This window comes from Impatiens glandulifera, chromosome 4, assembly GCF_907164915.1.
Source record: "Impatiens glandulifera chromosome 4, dImpGla2.1, whole genome shotgun sequence".
Lineage (NCBI taxonomy): Eukaryota > Viridiplantae > Streptophyta > Magnoliopsida > Ericales > Balsaminaceae > Impatiens > Impatiens glandulifera.
In genome coordinates this window covers 43,941,373-43,955,319 of record NC_061865.1, presented here as the reverse complement: position 1 = coordinate 43,955,319, position 13,947 = coordinate 43,941,373, and the positions used below count along the sequence as shown (strand labels likewise).

The 13,947-nt window shown below is 31.4% G+C and overlaps 2 protein-coding genes across 2 annotated transcripts; both read right to left on the bottom strand.

Moving 5' to 3' along the window:
- Positions 1-2,731: 2,731 nt before the first annotated feature.
- LOC124936169 lies at positions 2,732-4,385 on the bottom strand. Its single transcript, XM_047476634.1, has 6 exons — positions 3,987-4,385; positions 3,792-3,889; positions 3,651-3,722; positions 3,437-3,561; positions 3,171-3,243; positions 2,732-2,980 (listed from the first exon to the last, which is right to left on the bottom strand). Exons 1-6 carry the CDS (start codon positions 4,285-4,287, stop codon positions 2,879-2,881), a joined length of 771 nt encoding a protein of 256 aa, XP_047332590.1. The 5' UTR covers positions 4,288-4,385; the 3' UTR covers positions 2,732-2,878.
- Positions 4,386-8,386: 4,001 nt separating this feature from the next.
- LOC124935995 lies at positions 8,387-12,152 on the bottom strand. Its single transcript, XM_047476445.1, has 4 exons — positions 11,722-12,152; positions 11,431-11,583; positions 9,931-9,996; positions 8,387-9,079 (listed from the first exon to the last, which is right to left on the bottom strand). Exons 1-4 carry the CDS (start codon positions 11,884-11,886, stop codon positions 8,408-8,410), a joined length of 1,056 nt encoding a protein of 351 aa, XP_047332401.1. The 5' UTR covers positions 11,887-12,152; the 3' UTR covers positions 8,387-8,407.
- Positions 12,153-13,947: the final 1,795 nt, after the last annotated feature.

Genomic DNA, 13,947 nt, shown 5'->3' with positions numbered 1-13,947 from the left:
AGTTAGGGCCTCCAATTGAGTCAAGAAAAATTCCAAAATTTTGGTTAAAAATATCATTTTCAACAAAAATAATATTTTTCTTAATTTTGGGGGCTCATTTGAAAAATGGCTTATTTTGAAACGCTCATATCTTGAGCTGCGTTGCTTGGAAAATTATGAAATTTTCGCAGTAGGTTCATAAAAATATTTTTGATATCTCTAAAATTTTTAGAACACTTTCCGAAAAATGCTTATTTTAGCGAAATCATATCGGTGGTCTTGTAACCCCGAAAAAATCTGAAATCGAGTGCGAAATATTTATAAAAATATGTTGTACATGCACAAAACTTTCGAGATTTTCCAACTCTTTTGGAAAAATTCTCGATTTCGTTGTTGCATGTTTTAGGGCTCAAATTCCCCTCTTCGTTTCTTAATCCGCATTCCGATAGTGAAGTTCATTGCGTGCAAGGATTCGTAGTCTAGATCAACAAACAAACCTTCAAGTAAATTGACAAATGTAGGAGTTCATATTGTGGTTCTCATGTGTGTCCAAGGAGTGCATTCAAGATTTCATTTCATCTTCTTCTTTAAGTGTAGGAAAACCTAACGAGATTCTAGAATCATCTTTAGATTAAGCATATAGTATTATGTTAAATAGATTTAAGACACGATAAATGGAAATCAAGAGAATTTTAATGACTTGATGCCAACCTTTATTGGAATCTAATTAGAGCTATGATTACTTCTTTTGAATTAGAGACAATGTTATTGCATACACAATCAAAAGAATTCTGAACTCATAATGCAAATGTGTAACGTACCTTCACAAACAAATGACCAACTACATTTAGTAGAGACTCCCACGGGATAGGAGCATAGGACATATCTATTGCGGCCCTTTTTCCTCATGCGTAACCAAGCACCGAACACTTAATCTATGAATACTCTATATTATTTTCTTTAGTTTCTTTTTGAAGTAAACTAAAGTGGCGACTCTTAAAGTCAACTCGATTATTACGTTTTTGAACACGTACTAATCTAGAACCTATATGGGCAAAAAAAGAAAAGTCTATGACATAAAACTCCACTTTGGTTCATCATCTCAAACAGATAGGACAACATCTTATATGGATAGTTCTTCTATCTTCATTTTGTGAGATTTGAGAGGAATGTAAGCCACAGGGTTCTATAGCATAACTTTCGTAAAATAAACATTTTTCTAAAAGTGTATGGGTCGTGTTTACTATTTAAGTCCTTCAATGTGTCCCCTCCATGGGCAGAACATTCAAAAGGATAGGTAAGGCATTGAACCGACCAACTTCGAATCACACAATACGCTCTTAAAGACGGAGCATTCGAATGGATAAATCTATCTTAGTATTAGATCCTTCATACCCTAAAACAAAAGACGTTAAGTGGACTCTAAAATTGATAGACGCTTAAGATGAGAGAAAGTCTCACGCAAAAAAATAACATTTATGGGACGTAAAGGAGAAGAAATAAGCGTGTATAGGTACAACTTTATGGGTACCTTTTAAGCTTGGACTGTGGTGGCCTAGTGATTTTCTTAGGGGTATTTATAGATTATTTCCTCGTGGATAACAATACTCAAGGTTGGGACGTTATAAGATTGTGATGTTCTATATTGGGAAATCATAATATGAATTCCTTATGAGTGAGGCTAATAGACTATAGATAACTTAATGAATATCTTTTGAACTTGGGCTATGCTGGCCTAGTGATTTGATCGGGGACACTTTTAGTCTATTTCCTCATGAATAACGCTACTCGGGTTTGGGACATTACATGTGGTATTAAAGTTAATCCGGTGATAGGAACAAAGTGTCATGAGGGAGCAACTCTTGATTCCCGTAGAAATAGAGTGTCACGTGGATCAGTTCTAGAGTCCTAACCTAAAGAGCCTAGGACTACGAATGAGATCATAACGAGGATGTTGGGTGATTAAGTTGGGAAAGATGTGAAGTCCCACATTGAGAAATCATAGTATATGTGAACTCTTATAAGAGTGAGGCTAATAGGTTATATGTACCTTCATGGGTACCTTTTGAGTTTGGGTTATGGTGACTCATAAAGGTGAAAATTGTTAAATTTATAATTTATTCATCAAATCTTAAATAAACGCGATATTCATTTAAAGTGATGATCGTTGGGTTTTGAACATATATTTTATTAGAATTTATATATTTTAATGGGCTTAGAAATAATATTTTATTTTTTTATGACTTTTGATATATTCTTATAAATAAAGACGTTAAAACATAGACTTATTTGAAGCATTATTTAATGAAAATTTATAGAAAAATCTTCCCTCCAATAATATAAACATTTGTTAAGTAACTTTTGTTATATTTTGTATTCATTATCTTTACTTATCCTCTAAAACAAAGGAACTTAATTTTTTTTGTGTGATGGGAGTGGACTATCTTTCCAAAGTTTGGCCTCAACTATATTTATCTTTATATGCACTTGGATTGGTAAATGATAGTTATCTAACACTAATGAAGTAAATGATCTCACATTAATATTGAAAATTAAACAACAATATCATCATTATCTAGGACATTGATTAATTTGGTCATTTTTCTCCATGATAGTCATTTGAGATAGTCCATGTCTTTTGTAGGTAAAATCAATTTTGGAACATCAGTTCAGTTTTAATTCTTCATTTTCTTTTTCTTTTTGCAAAATTTTGAACTTGATAACATCTTTTTTGGGTCTATTTCATAAACAATAATATAATAATGTTTCATATTTATTACAAAAATAAACTGTTTGGCAAATAATATTTATATATTATAGGAAAAGGATGTGGGTGAATCGTTATGCATAGAAAATCAGGCCCAGTACCAGTAATAAGGAATCATTTACAAGAAAGAAATTAAGCAAGACCAAGTTGAAGGCCTAGAGCAGCATGAACAAGAAAGAGTGTCATTATCCCACTCCCCAAAATCCCATGCACATTTCTCAACCCAGCATTTCCCTACAAGCATACATTTTTTATTTTTTTTATTCAGTTAGCCATTCCAAATAAATATATCTAAAATTATATTACAAAATAATTTTGTATTAACAAAATAAATTTTCCCCAAAAATACCCACAACTTAAATTCTGATGATCAATTGAAGAAGCATTTGATTGGAAAAAAAAGAAGCAAATGACATGAATTTACCTCAAAAAATGTTGGCAATAATGTTTGTATGGTTAGAAGAGAAAGGCCAATGAAACCCGTGACTGCGTGAGGACTGAAATCAAGATGAGAAGTTAGTAAATCACATGACCCGCAAACACACTTAAAGCGCAGAACTTGCCGTCTTATGAGCTCGAATATAGGACCTCTTAGGAGGATGTGAATATCCACTTCATGTTCGGATTGAATTAATCTAATTTACCTCTCAAAAGATTAGGACATTTTACATGAAACTATAATTAATTTACCTCTCAAAGATGGGTTTACCAGAGGTCAAAAGAGATGTTACTCCCCCTGTGGCGCCTAAAGCAAAGAAGAAAAACATTCCACCTAGTAGTTTCGGATGCAAATCCTTAGCCTTGGCTTTCTCTTCCTAGATGTCAAGAATAAAGATCAATGTCATGTTTTTTTTTTGGTTTTGATTTGTTAGATAAAACTAGAGAAATGTCTGGGTGATCTTACAACATCGTCAGATAATCGTATTCGAAAACCTAAGTAAGTTCCATAACCACCCATAGCAAACAGAACAACAGCCTGGAGAATACATAACATGGTGATTAATATGTTATAGAAGAAGAAGTTGAGGAGTTTAGAAATTTTGACCATGTTAGCAGGATGACCCCAATGCACAAGCCATTCAGGAAGATTCAATGATTTTACAAGCTCCACAAAAGGCTCAAACAATGATGTAACAGCTTCAGCTTTACATTCCAAAAACAAAATTTTCAACTTCAGATTCAATTATCAACCCTCTTAATCCAAGAAAATTAGATACACAGATAGATTGAAAGAGAGTACCTCCAGGAAGAGCACCCAATAAGATCAATGGAAGAGGAGAGAAAGAATACAACACAGTCTCATTGCCACTGGATCCAAACGATTCTTCTTCTTCATCTTCATCTTTTTCAGAAGCTTTACAGCCGATTACAACATTCTGGTTCCCAAGACAAAAGGTGGGAACTTTTCTGATTCTCTTTGCAGGGAAGGAGTGAAATGGAATTTGGGGGGAGATGGGTTTGTATTGTGGAAATGGGGATGAATCTGATAGAAGCAGAGAGGATATCCTAATGGAGGCACTACAAAGGTTTGAAATAGCCATTTGGAGAAGAAGGTTGTAATTTGGGGTTTACGATGGTCTCGATGTGTTGAAATTGGATGGAGATATACAGTAAAGAGGGACAAGATTGGAGATAGAGAGACAAGTCACAACTACTCACTAGGAAAGGTGAGCAAACACACACGTCTTACTCACCATAAAGGTACATTGAAAGGATTTTCATTTATTATATATATATAAATAAGAATACTAGATTTGTCTATGACAAACTATTTTTAAATTTTATTTATTATACTTTAAATGGGTATAAACTAGCAATATTAAGAGAAATAGAGTTAAAAATCTTTCCTAATATAAAAAAATTAATAAAAAAATAAAAACTTAATTAAGGACAAGTAGAATGACACACCATTGGTACCAATGTCTCCGTTTTAACTCAAATTACTTTCAGATAGAATTGAACATGTGATATTTTGGTCTCTTAAGTCGACTTTTACCGGTGACCAGCTTTGGTAGGGTTAAGGAGAACTAGAATGACACGCCATTGATATGTCTCCGTTTTAATTCAAATCACTTTCAGATAGAATCGAACACGTGACATTTGATCTCTTAAGTCGACTTTTACCGGTGACCAACTTTGGTAGGGTTACTAGTTTTATAACTCTTTAACCAAAATAAAAAATCAAACAGAACATTAGTCATAATCTAAAATGGAAGTATGTCCCCTTCTCTGTTTCTTTTTCTTTTTCAACCTTTCTCTCAAATATATAACCCCAAATCAAACAAATCACAATACCCAAATTGAAACACAAGCTACAATCACTTCATTTATTACTTCTTGAGGAATCGAGGTTAATGGCTAGTAATGTGTGTCTTTTGAATCGATAAGGTGAACTGCTCATCCAAATATGAGGTGATTAATGATGAAAGGACATATTCACCTTGGTTTGAATATAATGTGGTAGATCATGTATTCAAGTTATGCTTTAATTTTAGAACATCTAGTCACATTGTCTCATGGTAGCATACACAAACTCTCTATTAGCTTAATGACTCTCTACTCACAAGTGGACTCTTATCACGATCATTACATGAAATAGTCAATAATATTTGTGGTGTCACTCATATGAAACAAAATACCCTTTGCAAAGTCGATTTCAACGCATCAAAACCACCACATTAATCTTGAGTCATTCTAGAAAAAACACTTTCCGCCTCATTTGAGTTATTCACTCAATCATATACTTAAATCTGAATAGATTAGTTAGTCATTTTTGTTGTCGTGATAGTACTTTGCTTGTAAGAAATTTCAAACTTTGATGCTCACTTAATGGAAATACAAATAATGATGCTATTGTTTCACCTCCATCAAGAACACTTACATTTATTTCTCGTGCAACGATAATCCTAAATGAGGTTTGCCAATAAACGACTCAAAACATTATGTTAGGAGTTTTAATTATGGCCGAGCCTTTCAAGTTCTTTAATTCAAGAAACGGGTTCTTGATGATGAAATCCAACACTCTAGCGCAGCGGACATAGAATTAGAGGAGAATTCGAGGTTAGGGAGAGAAGAGCCGAAGGGGAGGAGAGAAATACCACTAGATCACACCTAGCGGTCCAAGAAGGGGGAGGAAGGCCGAGAGATAACTTAAACACCAAGTTCCAAAATATTCAATTCATAGCCCCAAAAAGTGGGGTGGGCATCACCATTTAAAGAGGCTGATTTACCCAAGAGTATTCGGTTACAACAAACTTTCAAAATAACAGAATTCGGTTTCAAAAGAAATAAGAGAGAAAGTAAACAAAACAGAATTATTCCTTAAAAAACATAAATTGGCCCATATGGACACTTGGGCCGAGAGACGGATGCACAAAATATTTTAGGACCGAGGTTTTTGATTTTAGACCCTAACACATTATCAATACCAACGTAACTAGCGTTTGTCTGGACCACCTTAGGCATGATGAAATTGAGTGAGGCTAACACTGAAGTTTTAATCAAAGTTGTCTTTTAAGTTCGAGACTATATGGCTTCATGAGACCAATGAAAGCCTCCTTTCTTCACATATCAGATAATGGCTTACTAATATAACTAAAATAAATAAATAAAAAAACATCAATAATAACTAACTAAACCGAAAAAACATCTTAATAGTTTGAATGTTGTAGGTTGCAAGTTGCAACCAACTGATCTTGATACACTCATGAATATTTTATGGATCAATTTTCACCCCTTCTTCACTAATAAAATGATCCAAATAATACAATTAATGCAATTAACTTTGTCCAAACATATATTTTAGACTTATTTGATAATATACCAAAAAAAAATCAAATTAAAGTTTAAAAAAGATAACAAATATTCCAAAGAAGAAAGTGAACTGATAAAAGATAAATATATTAAGTACAAGTTGAGTATATGATTTTTAAATGAATTATTTTCTTTAATAAATTTTTATACATCTGAAAAATTATCTATAATTTTTTTTTTTTTTTTTGATAAATAACTAATTCTTATTAAATTCAATTAAATATTATATATATAAAATTAATAGTTAACACCAAATATATCTATAAATCAAAATAAAAAATTAATCATTTTATATATTAAATTTATAAACAATTTTTAAAAATCATAGAAAAGATTGGTCACTCTATCGACTTATTTGAGTTTATGAAAAATGATAAAATAGTGAAAATTTATACAAATAATGAGGGAATACATGTATATTGTATATGAAAGATGAGTTACAATAACTCTTTATTGAAAATTAAAAAATAACTTAAGATTTAATTATTCGTCTAATTTGTTATTAAGATAGGGACATAGAGACGAATACAGACTCGAAAAATGATTACTAACCCAATGAAAAATGTACAAGCAAATCAACTCACCAACGGTTAAAAAATATTATTTGAATTACAAAAGTTCAAGACGAAAAATCCATTTTAACTAAATATTATGCTGAATTGAATAAAACAAAACATCAATTCAAATTTTAGTGTGAAAAAATAAACAAGACACTTTTATATTTAAATTTTTTCATTAAAATAACTAAAAAGAATTGATTTTTCCTTAATATATATATATATATATATATATATATATATATATATATATATAAAAGAGAGAATAAAACTTGTAATAATTATAATAATATTTATTATAAATTTTTCATACTGCATTCTTAACTTTAATTTCAATTTATTTTAACATAAAAGTAATAGTGAAAGCTTTTTTATAGTTAAAAATTGTATAAATGTGAATTATTGCAAAATGGAATTCCAATTTACTATCAAAAAGAGAAAACCTTCCCCTCACTTGTCAAAATCTTCACAAATTACATTGCAAAGCCGAAGAAAATTTCACAAAAATAATTCTTTTTCAAATAATATAAAAAAAAAGCTAAATGAAAAAATAAAAAGAAAATGTAAAAAAAAATTGTATGAATTGATAGGTCATCTCTTGATGAAAGAGAGAATTAAAAAAAAAAAATCTTTACATCTCCAAGAATCTAGCATCAAGATGTAAACCCACTAAAATAAAAGAAATTCACACATAAAAAATATAAAACACCTATAGATAGAATGTCATAATTACACATCTCAACAATAGCAATTAGCAAGTGAGCTAATTTAAAAATAGACTACTCTTTCTCAATTTTGAATTGCGTGCAAATAGAAGCAACAAATATATACAAAATACAAGAGCATATTTAAAAATTGTTAATTTTCATAAACTTTGTCACAATTACAAATTCATTGAAAAATTGTTAAAAAAGTGATTTTTTGATTGATATAGATTGAATTTTCACTTCAATGTTATTTAGCCTCTCAACTACTCCTATCACTTGCTATTCAATAAGTTCTAAATCATATTTCAAATTATTAATTTTTAATCATAATCTAAATTATAATAGTAATTGTCAACAAATAAATACAAAATAGGTAATATATATATATAATCTAAGCTTACACATGGTAGTTTTTCCAATGCTAGTTGGAGAATGTTGTTATTTAATTTTTTTTTCAGATCTAACTCAATGTGTCCAAATGATGAACTTAAAGTGATGGATGATATGAAGAGAATAAACACTAAAAAATGTAAGGTAAAATGGGCCAATTTGAGATATACTAATTGAAACAAAGAGCAAGAACGTTATTTCATAAGATCTAAAAAGACAAAAGCATTCCAAAGACTATGCAAAAGCATAGACGCGAACAGGTTCCTAGACCCAGCAAAAACTGCACCCATCACTATCCCGAGAAACACAAGAGGCAGCATCCTTTGCATGTTAAAATGAGCAAGTGCGAAAGCAACCGAGCTAACAATAATCGCGCACCAAACGGGCATATACCTGGTTAACGAAGGCAAAAGGAAGCCTCTAAACACAATCTCCTCCCAAACAGGTGCACAAACTGAAACCACGATAGCATAAATTGCCATAGCCACAGGGTCTCGTGCAAAAATCGATTGCTCCACGCTCGAAACAGCAACTGGAGTAGATGGAAAGATAGGAAGTAGATTTAGGTTCACTTGTGAGAGACGGTTGACTAATGGAAACATGAGGCAGCCTAATCCAACATGTAACTGCCATTTGTTTCCGTCGATTCTAAATCTGAACCAGTCGGAAGGAAGGGGTCTGAATTTGGAAAGGGAGAAGTAGATGATTCCGATTCCAGCTAGACCTTCGACTACATCCGTCAAAAGACTGTATAGCGCTTGCCCTCTGTATGTTAACGTTTCTTTACTGAAACCTGCTGCATGAGCCAAATATGGAACTAGCCAAGATCCTACTAACCAGAATGAGGCAATCCAGAGTAGCATCACCTGTATCAAGTGAAAATTGTCACAAAAGGAATTTCGTGTTTGGATCCAGAATCAGATATGTTTGGAAATTAAACATAGATAGAGACAGATTCAAAAACTTATTTGGTTGTTTCACATCTGTATCCAGATACACAAAACACAATTATAAGTCTTTTTTTTCAAATGGGCTCATTGATACAGGCAAGCGCTAGACAAATAAATAAATCACATAATGAGACTTTGGATTCCATTAAGAAGTAGATTTAACATTACTTTCTATAAGAATAAACAAGCTTGATGAGATACTGGTCTATTTGGAAATAATCCCCATTCTTGAATAAGGTAAGTGATTTAGTATTTTTATTATTGATTTGAATGATGAGACGTTGGTTTATTTGAAACTTATCCGCATTAAACAAGCTCTTGAATAAAGTAAGTGATTATTAATATTTTGATAATTGATTTGAATGATGAGACTGCAGAAAGGATGCTTGATGAGATGGTGGCTTATTTGGAAATAATCCACATCAAACAAGCACTTGAATAAAGGACGTGATTTAGTATGTTGATTATTGATTTGAATGATGAGCATGTGTTTATTTGGAAATAATTCACATCAAACAAGCTCTTGAATAAAGTAAGTCATTTAGTATTCTCATTATTGATTTGAATGATGAGATTGAAGAAGGCATGTTTGATGAAGCAGTGGTGTTTTTGAAAAAAATCCACATCAAACAAGCTCTTGGATTGAGAATCAACCTCACATCAGTCATCAATTTATGGAAGTATTGCAAAGAACAAAAAAATTAATCAATATAAGTACAAAATGAATGGAAATAAGGAAGCAAATAGATATAAGAAAGCATGCTTACTTGAGCAATGGTCTTTGCTGTCCAAGGAACAGTCCAAGGTTCTGTCCCAAAAACTGCATTTGCAGCCTAAAACATAAGCAACCAAAATTAACACAACTTATAAGATACCATATAAGATTGTGTTCTTTTGATCTTATGAAGGCCGATTAAAATTATAAACACAGTACAGGTTACAATTTAACATAAATAACGTATATCGAGCCTAAATGAAAACAGCTATTGCAACTGCACTTCTCCTCATAAATTTGATTTGTTACTTATGTTGGGAGTTATCTTTTTAAAATTACAACAAACAAACAAAAGTAAATCTTGATAGCAAAACAATCAAACATGCTTCAATAAAATGTATTTTTTTCAGAAAGTCAAATATAGCAGCAACGAAGAATCTGTGGAAGAGATTGAAGATGAAAAGAGTCTTCCAAATGACATAGCAATGTTACCACTACTGAATTGATTCAGAAGTAGTAACCCAGACCGATCTATCCAAGAATGTTACTGCAAACTGGAAGATATATTGAACTGGAAGGTTTTTTTGTTTCTTGATTTTTGAGCTAGAAGCTTTCACATACATGAGTATCTTCGGTTAACTGGTTTCAAAAGTTAATTAGAACACTACTATAGAAGCATATCCATCACAACCACAACTTATTATACATGTATAACACCAAAATTTGGATAATATGGACTAAAATGCCATGATATCATATTTCTTGTCTAGGTGCACTTCCCTTTAAGATCATAATAATTAACCATTTTAAATTTATTTCTTTATCTTCTACAGCATTAGGAAGAAAGCAGTAAGATAATGAATACAATATCTCCTATTTAATCCAGGTATTTCAATATCTTCCAATTCCGATGAATTTCAATGAATCCCTTCCAATAAGAAAGGATTTCCTCCTACAATGTTGAATTGTAAAATGGATGCAAGAATCTTGTAAGTTTTTCCATCACCAAATTGTTCTTGAATGGATTCATCTATTAATGTCAAATTTGAAAAAGAACAACTAAACAGAAACATTTAATTCCAATTAGGTATATGTTGGTGAAAACAATGCATAAATAGAATTTCTCGCACAGGTTGTTTGAGGAAAAGCCAGATACCGGACAAGAAACTTAATTGAAATATGCATGGATTATTGTTAAATTTCAGCATACTAGCTCATAATTTTCTAACCATCCAACTAATACTACCACACATATAGAGAACACAATCTTTCCTTAACAGGTTTTCCAACTTTGACGTCATTATTGCGCCTAACTGATTCTAAACTCGGCCCTCCACAAATATTGATTCTATACAAATATCAAAGGGAAATACAAGCTTTATTAGTTCTTGTCGTCATGTGGACGCCTCAACCAATAAAATCGGTAAATTCACTACAACCAACCAATTGATTATTCATTGAACTTCTAAGCATCCAAGAAACCTTCTATACAGAAGTAATAACCATAAGAAACAAAAATCACATAATTTCAGAAGTAAATTGATGTACTAACATTTTGGAGACGAGAAGGCCAATCATCCTTTTTAGCCTTTGATTGTTGATGATCAGATTTCAATAGCCCTTCCGAAAATTTATCCCCCAAAATCTCCCCTTCAACATAGTCTGGACAGATATCTTCTTGTCTAAAACATGATAGTTTCAATTTCTACAAGAATAAAAAAAGTAAAGACATTATTTTTCTTCTTCTAGTTCCTCAATCAACATTATTGCTTCTACACAAATTATAACTGTTTGGTAAATTAGAGTAGATTAAGAGAATTGAGAAAGAGAAAGAAGAACATACGTCGCGTGAGGATGTAGAAAGTAAACGGACGAGGCTTGAAGAACTTGAAGAACGATGATATGGCAGTGAGATCTTACGGAATCTCGGAATCGAAGAGGTAGTCAGAACAGAAGGTAGGGCACGGGTAGGGCGTTGAGAGATAGAGTGACAAAAAGGGGATGCCATTGAGGCACCACCGTAAAATTGCGGGGATTTGTGCCTTGCTGCATCACAACGATGAACTTCCTAGGCAATTCATCAGATCAACGAATATGAAGGATAGTCAAGGAAGAAATCGCTAATTGGGTGATTCAAGTACCGCTTAATTCTCAGCTTGTTCCGAATTTTTCGGCAAAACCGGGGTGGGTGAGAGAGAAAGAGAGGTTTTTCACCAACCCAAATGGATTGCACGAGTCTTAGCCAGAGAGAACAGCTCATATGTTGATAAGCGGTCTTTTGTGTACCGCATCCTACTTATAACTCTCCACTTGACCACCTCTCTCTCACACACACATAAATTCATTTATTTATGTATTAAGTTGTTTAGTTTGAAGGCAATTTCAATTATTTCTCTTTTTTAATGAGTATAATTTATTTATATAATATAATATAGATTCTAGGCAAGATTAATTAAATATATAAAAATAAAGAGTTACACAATTAAAAAATATTAACAAAATATTAATATAGGAAGTAGGTGCATTTAAATTAAAAAATAAAAAATTGTAAAAAGTTAATCAAATTAATACCTCATGGCAGGACCATCAAATATTATTATTTATTTATTAATATTTATCCGATTGTGCTGGGTATTCATTTGATGGCCCAAAGCACTGCACGGTGAAAATAATAATAATAAATAAATAATATATAAAAAATTATACTTAAAAAAATTAATTTTATTTATTTATTTAAATAAATAATAACTTTATTTTTAATTTTTAAATATAAATTTGTTTTATAAACGTAAAATTGTAAAATTGAAATTTTTTATAAACTTGTAAAATCGTAAAATCTTTTTATCGTAAATTTAAAATTATAAAAGTTGGACATATTTAAAAATTTACTTATAATCTATTTGATTTATTTATTTTTTATTTGATTTTATTTTATTTTTATTTTTATTTTTATTATTATTTTTATTTATTATTATTTTATTTTTGTAAAGAATAGCATCAAAATTCCTCAAAGTATGATAATATGGATGATGTTTGTTGATGAGATTATATTCTAGTGATGCTAGAGAACATTCTTATGTCTTTATATTTAATTTTAGGATGTAATTTTTTTTTTGTTCTTATTTCTTACATGTAGGTCATCCTATCGTGGTTTCAATCGTGCCTAGTTTTCAAACCGAGAAACCCAACAAAGGACTGATTTTTTATCGTGGATTGGAGTCAATAGCGTGACCTCCAACCGAGTGAGCGACTAAGAATCTTCCTCGCGTTGGACCGTGGCTTGGACCAAGATTTTCCCCACCGACCGAGCGTCTGACAATGCCTGCTCCTCGACTGAGAAATTCATGCGTCCGACATGGTTTTTGACCGAGACGCCGACCGTGACCCAACGACCATCGACCCTAGCCTATTTTAATGCCTTGTTTGTTTGCTTGTTTTTGATGTATTTATTTATTTTCTGTTTTTTGTGTTTTAATGATTTTTAAAAATTATAAAAAATAAAAAATAAATAAAAATATTATTATTAACAAATATTAAACATATTTTTCGCTAAAGGCCTATTTGACTATATTTTGACACTTTGACATGTTTAAGAAAACACAGGTTTGATTGAATTATAACTTTTGTTTTAAATTTTCAAAAAAATATAAGGTTTGTTTCATTGTCTTCACAAATAAATTTGTTACTATATAAAATTATTTTCTTAAATTTTCAAACTATTTGACTTTTCTCTTCATTATTTAGACTTTTGTTTGCATGCTTACTTTTATTTATGTATGCTTACTTTTGTTTATAAAATTCCAAATAAAGGAAGTCTTTTTAATTTATGTACACAAAATTAGACAGTGACCATAATAAAAATTATATGTCACCCTTATACTTAGGGTAGGGCATAGGTCAATTCTCAGTGCATATAAGGTTTACAAGATAAAATGTGTAAAATATTTCTATAAGACGGTGAAGACATATGTAGTATTGACTGACGACCACGTGAGAGTGAGACGTAGCGTTAATGCCCTTTCTCACGTGTCATCAAGTCAGGGCCGATCCTGAGGACTGACTTCCTGAG